This window comes from Zerene cesonia, chromosome 12 (assembly GCF_012273895.1).
Source record: "Zerene cesonia ecotype Mississippi chromosome 12, Zerene_cesonia_1.1, whole genome shotgun sequence".
In the NCBI taxonomy this organism is placed as follows: domain Eukaryota; kingdom Metazoa; phylum Arthropoda; class Insecta; order Lepidoptera; family Pieridae; genus Zerene; species Zerene cesonia.
The window spans coordinates 4,556,062-4,564,799 of record NC_052113.1 but is presented as its reverse complement, the minus strand read 5'-3'; the positions used below and the strand labels follow the sequence as shown (position 1 = coordinate 4,564,799).

General features: G+C 30.7%; 1 protein-coding gene across 5 annotated transcripts in view; it reads right to left on the bottom strand.

The window, feature by feature from the left end:
* Nucleotides 1-1,261: 1,261 nt before the first annotated feature.
* LOC119830836 (POU domain, class 6, transcription factor 2) overlaps nt 1,262-8,738 on the bottom strand; it is a 106,645-nt gene continuing 99,168 nt past the window's right edge. For 3 of the 5 annotated variants that reach the window (XM_038353989.1, XM_038353988.1, XM_038353991.1), the window contains 4 exons: nt 7,169-7,222; nt 6,210-6,293; nt 4,388-4,524; nt 1,262-3,809 (listed from right to left, as the gene is read on the bottom strand). In XM_038353989.1, the coding sequence (XP_038209917.1) occupies nt 3,685-3,809; nt 4,388-4,524; nt 6,210-6,293; nt 7,169-7,222 (400 nt within the window). In that variant the 3' untranslated portion in view covers nt 1,262-3,684. The remainder of the gene's footprint in view (nt 3,810-4,387; nt 4,525-6,209; nt 6,294-7,168; nt 7,223-8,738) is intronic. The other 2 variants (XM_038353990.1, XM_038353992.1) reach the window with 2 other exon arrangements.

Genomic DNA, 8,738 nt, shown 5'->3' with positions numbered 1-8,738 from the left:
GAATGCGATATGAAGTATCACAATTGACATTTGACAATTGTCAAAGGCTCGTAAAATATTAGAAATGGCAATACCCTAAAATAAGAAGCACAAACAATTTTACAATTCAAATAGTTAAAACTTATTGCCATAAAGGAAAAAAAACAAAAAAATTTACAATTTGATGCTTTGTTAATTTTTTTTAATGCAGAATGTTCTCTTATGTAAACATTGTGACTACATGTATATATTTTAGATCCATAATTTTTGAGTATCAATATTTCAAAGTTGTATTTCAAAGTTTTTTTAATTTAAAAAACTTCTTATGCTTTGCTGTGGGTAGGTAATAGCACATATAACATAATACTGATAATAGGCAAGATTTTGTTATAATAGAGCGGGTAACCGACCTGGTGATTCGTCTGGTGGTAAGCGATATTTACCGCCCATGAACATCGGGAGAAGTAAGACCTCTATAAATGCGTTTTCCGCTTTTAATTTTTTTTTTCAAATTTATAAAGGACCAGCTGCAGCTGTAGGAATATCAGGATAAAAAGTTGCCTGTATGTTATTCTAGCTGTCTACGTACCAAATTTCATTGCAATCGGTTCAATAGTTTTTGCGTGAAAGAGCAACAAACACATACACATCCTTACAAACTTTCGCATTCATAATATAAGTAGGATTAGTAGGATTTTCTATCAATAGAACCTAATTTATATTATTTATTTTTTTGTATTATATTGTATATCTGTGATTTATTTATTTGTAATCTATTGCTGAGTTAACGTGCAGTTACCAAGGTATTTATTTTTCATGCACTTATGTGCAGGTAGGTACATATACAATTTAGTTTCAAGTACAGTACAGCTTAGTTTTAACAAATAAAAGGAAATCCTAACCGTTTAGAAGTAAACTAAAAATAAGGTATATAAGACGTTTATAAGTGTTGAAGCTTACATATGTAGGCAACGAACACAAAAACAAAATTGTAAGTTCTTTCAATATAACTAGAATGACTAGGAATAGATATTTTTAAAATTGAGATAGATATATGATTACTTTCACGCAAAATCAGCTGATCTCATCTGTTTGGTATTAGGTAGATCATAGGTTATAATCTGGGGCCGTAGGCTCCAACTAATATAGAGTATTTTATGCTTAATGAGTTTTGTAATATTTGGAAAATCACAAAAAATTACTGCCTATCAATAGTCATAAAATATTTTGCGGGTCACACTCTACAAAAAAATGTTGTAAAGAAATGAATAAAACAAGAATTCAAACAGTTATCTGCCTTTAATCTGCATTTCTTCATAATCCAGCAGCCATAGTCATTCAATCGGTACCATTACAGGAAGAGAAATTAATACACTATTAGATACTGTTACAGTTTGGTTTGAATATGTGTTACAGATGAAGTTATGTGTAGTAGATTTCCGTAATTTTAAACTATTATTACTATTAAATACTTGCGTATCATGAAAACCAGGGTGCAATGCGATCTTGCCGTGTAATACAATTATAATAAATTTTATTTAATGTAACGGACTAGCAGTTTTATAGTTAATTAATTATTTTGTACTTAGCATTCTATGCTGCTTCTATTACGCTAATGTTTGAGGGGAATCAGATTTTTCGTTATTAATTGATATAAAAGCACTATTGTACATATTATTAATATGGTTTGAATCGATTTGATTAAGAGTATCGATTATATTAATGGTTATTAAACAGATCGTATCAATAGCGTCAGACAGTAAACATTACATTCTATATTAACTATTAATAAGTAGATTTAATTAAATTGGCTTGTGTTAAAGAAAAATCTGATTCCTTATTAATAAGTACAGATTACGCACAGTATCGCATTGCACTTTTGAAACACTGTTTACCGTACTGTTGTTATCTGTGGGTGTAGTGATGTGCATAAGTCGTAAAAAATCCGTCATTTAATAATTTTGATTATGGCCGAACCTTCCACTTTTAAATACACATTTTTTGCATTTGTAATAATTTTTGAAAATATAAATTTTGATAATATTTTTTTCCTTTTGTTCCTAAATATTAATCCAAATAGTTTTATTATCCTTAATATTGTATTTACAATTTTTTCAACAGCCGAAAAATATGTTCAATATTTTTAATAATATTATTTTTTAACGACTCTTGTTAAGTAGTAGGTAACAGTACAAATATTATTGATCACAAGTTGGTTTTCATTGGTCATTAACATACTTTAAATTACATCTTATAACTACAGTAATACATTTAACAGTAGGTCCTTAGTCCAAAATCCAAATGTACGAATGAACATTACATGCACAGTACAAAAATTAAATTAAAAATGTTTTGATGTGGCTATTGATAATGTATTGTCTATGGCATTTAAAAGGGTTCTTGAGGGAAAATAAATTTATCGAGTTCTGAGGGTAGTCTGCAAAATGATTGAAGTTATAGGTATACTGTTAATATCTTCCATTATGTATACTTTGCATACTTTTTGGGTATTTCAATTACTTAAATCAAATATAAATTTTTTAATTTTTTGAAAATTCTATAATAATATTTCAAAATCTACTTTCCAAATGCGAGGTAATTTTATTAGTTTGTTGGTTACCCAAAAAATATGCAGCAGTTTAACATTTAATTTAATTTAGACCTTCTGTTAGGTGTATTTTAAGAAACTTGTACTCAATCAAAACATAATCCTTTAGGCAAAATTCTGAAATAAAGGCATTAAGAAAATTATTATTAAATATCGCAACAAATATCCAACTTGTATAATTACACAAAATCTTACAAAGCTAAAAACTTATGTTATAGGTACATAAAACTAATAATACATTTTAATAAACTAAAATTACGCGAACAATATTTACAATTTACGATAATGCATTCAATTATTTTATACACATCGTTTTTAATATCTATCTATTAACAAAAAACTAAGATTCGAAAAACTTGTAGGCCACTAAGACTGACGACACATTATCTACTTTCATAATATTGATATTATTTTATTTCTAAACTATAAGGTGCATCATTTGCTAAGTAGAACAAAACAACTCAGAGTATTTCAATAAATTAATATATCTAAACTATTTTTAACGCTGAGATTTCCATGTATTGTACTTATTTACAAAATGCAATCATTAATTATAATAAAAAAAGAAATCACATCAAAATTAAAAGTAATTTGTAAGACATGCTTCTATAAATACTTGTAAATCATCGAGGTTTACAAAAATCTTGCTTTTTTAAACAGCTATTCGGAACAGAGTATTGTTATAAAAGCCACAGGCTCAATTTTGTACTAAACACCTATGTTATTCTACGAACCATTTATACCATTGTAAAAGTAGCTACACCAAGACGAGTATATCAGTCAAAATGTTTTATTTTACATAAATATTTTAGTAAAACTTATTACTCCTCTAAACTTGGCTGGAATCATATCAAGATTCGAATTAAGGCCAGATTAGATTATATTAAAAAACAAATAATAGACGAAACTGTTACAAACAACGAATAACATTACTTGTTTCATTCAACGAGATTTTTTTTTGAGAATTTATCGATATTGATATTTAATACATCCCTAATTTCACTCAGTGAGCCCTCAAAGTGACGAAAGTTAATGTTGCCATGTCAGAATAAACATCGATAAAATACATTGCATGGAATAAACATAACAGAGAACTTTTAAACCATGCCTTTCGACATCATTCGCACGGTATTTTTTAAGGCTTGACGTTTGTTGCAGAACCATATTCTGATAACTTCACGCTCATATCCTAGTTGATGCGCAAGACCAGTAATTTCAGTACCTGAAAAGAACGATGCATGAAACATTAATTATAATCTAGAGGACAGTCTTTGTCTTTTTACTAATGGCGTTTTTCAATAATTTTTTTACAAAGAAATTTCTTGCGCTATTTAAATTCACATTTTAGAAAGAAGAAGATAAATTTAATCCCTCTCAAATAGTTGGAAAAGAGAAAAGTTAGTGTGCTGGCGATGGCTATAAGGCATTCTCTCAATAGTAACGTCATCTCGAAAATACATTTTTGGCATAATTTTCTTCTGAATAGTTCGAGTTTAAGAAATCGACATCCTAATTCTTACGAATCTCACATGATTTCCATCGCACGTTTCGCCATAACAGTTGCATTCAACAAATCTGCATTGTAATACGAAAACAACGATATAATGACGAATACTTTTAGAAAAATTAAACTATCATCTACAATGATGTCGTTTTATATGTACACGATGATGAATTAACTCAAATCTACTTTGTCAATTCACATTATAATACGATGTTCTATTCTCAAGAGTGAACGTTGTAAAACAAATCTTATTAACAAATTTATCGATTCAAAGTCATTGCTAGTAATATACTTACCAGATGGATGGGTGTTTCTTTCGAAATGTGCATTCAGTAGTTCTAAAGCCTGAGGAGTAAATGATGTTCGTCGTTTTCGCTTCTTACTTGGTTCCATGCCGATGAAGTCCGTCAAATGGTTCTGACCAGAAGCATACCTGGAAGTAAATGAGACGCATTTCATTATTTTATTTAAGCCAGTGTATTATATGTACCAGTACGTGATTATGTCTAGAATAATATGTAAAAAAGCTTAAAATTATGATCTAAATATAATGATTATGATTAATGAATTATTGGTGAATGTAATGTATGCTACTTTTCGATAAAATTCCTATAATTTGAGCATTTTGTTTTTCTCGCTGAAAAATCGCTTATTATAATTATTTTCTTCAATACATGTACACTGTACAAAGCTCTTTTATTAAACGTATAAATGTACTAGTTACTTAATAGATTGAAATGAGAATTAAATTGAATGATATTTATGACAGTGTAGTCCGATTACTTTCTAACAAATAGGTAGCCTATATCATCTATGGCTGAATAATGCCACCGTTACGCGAAAGATTGAATAAAAACAATTTATGAAGATATCCGTTATCCGCTTCCGTAAACAACACGGAATATACTAAATGTTAAGGCGTTTCAAGTTCGTATTGAAAAACAAAATACCCGTCAATGTAAATAATGAACCTTGTTCTGGTTTCATAATGCCAATGCCATTTGAATCCCATTACATAAATGAATCGGATATTGATGCATCTATATGATAATCGAAAACATAAGTGAGATAATCCTAAACAGATTTTTTCATACCGCAATTGTTTGTCCTTAGAATACATTATTCTAAGTCCAACTTCTCATATGCTCGAATGGAACTAGGGATATATTTTTAGAAGAATTTTGATAAATTTGCTTCGGTTGCTCTTAATTTATGGACAATTATGCATAACATATTCCTTTGTATTGTCTTATGCTAAGATTAGATTCATCAAGTAATTCAAATTCAAATTGTTAATTACGTGAACGATCAAAGTCTGCTGAGAGCAGGTCGTACGGATCCGAAGAGGAAGGGTAAAAACAAAAATAAGCGATTTCGCACTCGACCGATGACTATTTGAAAAATTTGTTAAATGGATGATTTGTTAGTTACCTTAATGAAGACGAGACTGAATCTATATCTGAATTAATTCAAGTACAATCGTTGCAGAGACGCTCGTTAAAAATTACCACCAAGAGGGACAACCGATTGCAAATTCAACACACCATTTGCAATGTTAAACCATTCCCGGTGCATTCAGATAATGCATTTTAATGATGCGAAATGTATAATCGATAGATACAAGGGGCCCTTATAAGATTTTAAGTGGTCGATGAGGAATAAACGACACCTGGTACGCTTATGAAATTTTCAAGATTTTAACGGTACGTGTATTGTATACCTACGCCATGCTGAATCGATTTTTCGATTGACGCGCGTTTCTATATACGTGTATTTATATGAATGATGTTATTCAGGCAATCTGTTGTTAATAATTAATAAAGTAAGTATAAGTAAGTCTTAACCACACGCACACCTTTCGACATCACCGTTAATTAAATATTTCATAAAATTAATATAAAAACAGCGAATTCCATGAAATATCAAATTAGCAGTCAATGTTATTAGCTCTAATATAAAGCATATACTTATATTAATAAAAAAATAAATAATAAAGCGTAACGATAGAAGCGCAGTTAGTCCAGATTTGAGAAATGTTTTTCATCGCTAAGCGTTAAGGCCAAATGTGACACGAACACGATTTCACAATACAATATTCACTCAAACAATCATATTTACCTCTCCTCGGCTTCCTTCATCCAACGTTCAAGCACCGGTTTGATTTTCTGCGCACTTTTTGGTGTTATATCCAATTTCTCAAATCTGTATCGAACATAAATTATAATGTTAGACTTTAACGTACCGGTTAAAAAGCATAGCGCGACGTACCTTCATCCCGAGATAATTTTATTCACTTCCAAATTAACAGCGTAATTGCAGGACATTGACATAGCGTTAACGATTGGATACAGAAAAAAACAATAGGCAATTTAGGCCGGGGTAATCAGTTTGATTAATACCGAACGCAGTAACAATAAAACGAATTCAATTAGAAACGAAAGGTAACGTATGCCAATGCCCTGGCTTTGAATTGCGCGAAATGAATATTAATAAAAATAAAAAAAAAAGTAATGAAATAATACATCATGCTATATTAGATGGAAAGTTGAAATTACACGTCGTGTTACAAATAACTAATCAGATAAAATTCTCATAACAATTATTCATAATGTCGAACCGGCACATTTGGTAGCCGACATTAATGCGTTGCGTTTGTCTTAACATCAAAATGTAACGTTCCTCTGATGTATGGCGCCTTCTTACTATAATTACTCGTATGTAAATACGGTATACGTGTGAAAAGGAAAAGAAAGGAACTCCAAAACCGGTAATTAGACATAATTGTATGCGGCTTACATTCACGTGGTATGCACGGATCGCCGATCGAGATAAGATTACATTAAACAGCGTTGAAACATTTTGATTTAAAGACAATTTATGTATGGCCGTCGAGAGTGAGTCGAAGCGTGTGCTTAATGCATGTAACAGGCTGTATCTCAGAAGCTATCGCCATTCTTTGAACATGTAGATTGCCCTCAAAGTATTCGAGACAAACTTGCTGAATTGACATATAAAAACTAGTTTGATGGCGATAACTTAAGAGGTGTTATAAGTGGGGTAAAAAACAAAACACATACATGTTTTGTTGTTGTGAAGACAGTTGAGCTGCTAGCATCTGCGAAGCCAGGGCACTGGGGACGGTAATAAATTATATGTTAGATAGTTCATCAATTGATCTTCATATGCTATTTATAACATTGTAGAGAAGCACGCTTGAATCCAAGTTATCTTAAACGACTAAAAAGTTTCTTCTTTTAAATTCGTATTCGATTCATTACAAGCCGAACTATGAGTGTAACTTAATAATTTAATTTTATGTATTAGGTACCTAATGTTTAGGGGCATTTATTTGGAGCACTGCAAAGTAGATCAATGAAGATGCGTTGACGCAGATAGCCTAATATAAAATGATAATTGTAACCTTCCAGCCGCATGGTTAATTCATTGTTTGTCATAGTAAGTGGCAATGATCATGAGCTCAATGACCATAAATGTATTTAAAAATATACAATTTATACGGGTAAAATATCCAAATATATTTATTCGAGACGATTGTCCTTTTTATAGTTAAACGAAGTTCGTTCATTCTAAACTCTTTCAAACAAGAACTTGATTGTTGGAAAAACCTTACGGTTTTAAAGTAGATTAATAAAATAATTATATTTGACGACCTTAAATACTTTATCTATTATAAGCAATCTCGCATTGTGTTTTAGAAAGCAAGTTTCTAGAGAAATTCAAGCAATAAGCGATGAACGAAATAGTCCGACTTGATATTCCATTTTCACAATTAAAGCTAAGAAATTGAGGTCTATTCAAGTATAATTAATTTCAATTATAATGCAAATTAATTGAGTCCAGCATAATCAAAGGAGTAACTACTGTAGCCACGTCACAATACAAGTTGAGGGGAGACGAAAGAAAAATTAATGGAAAATGAAATCACGACGGGACAAAGACAGGGGAATTCTACTCTTTTAATTACACGAAAAAAGTAATTACGGCCAAGATAATTAATTAACTCGAACAGAAGTAACGATTAATGATTTTATTATACGAAAGAGGTCGATTCCGAATTGAAATGCTCCTTGGACGAGGCTGGTTCACGGCCGTGGAAAACATTTGATATTAATTGATTTACTTTTAATTAATATTACTGTCCGTTTATAAGAATTGTTTAAATTTGAAAATTTCAATGATAAAATGTTTAATTGGAATGCTTCGGCGACACCGTTCTTAAGTAAATATCGTATTATCTATTAAATTTATTATTTACGAACAATTCTCTATCATCGTAATAGTAAGTAGATAATCGTAGCTTAGATATACGTAGTAGATTTATAGTTTTGTTGATAAACTTAAAAAAAAAAACACAAATAATAACATGCCTTTTTTACCAACAATAAAGTATAAAACAATTTTTGTTACGCGTGTCTCTTGTCCCTTAAATGGCGTCCGAGACACCGAAACGGAACGGAAGCCGTCCGAATGGTAATTAATTAAACGAACTGGAAGCAATGAAAGGAGTCACGCTGTTTTACAAATCACTTCAATTAGCGATATTAAAAAGTGTGATAACTGTACTCGGACTGCGTGACGGCGCAACTAAAAAACTCTTTTGTTAGCCCTGTGGGGCTGTCAAGAGGC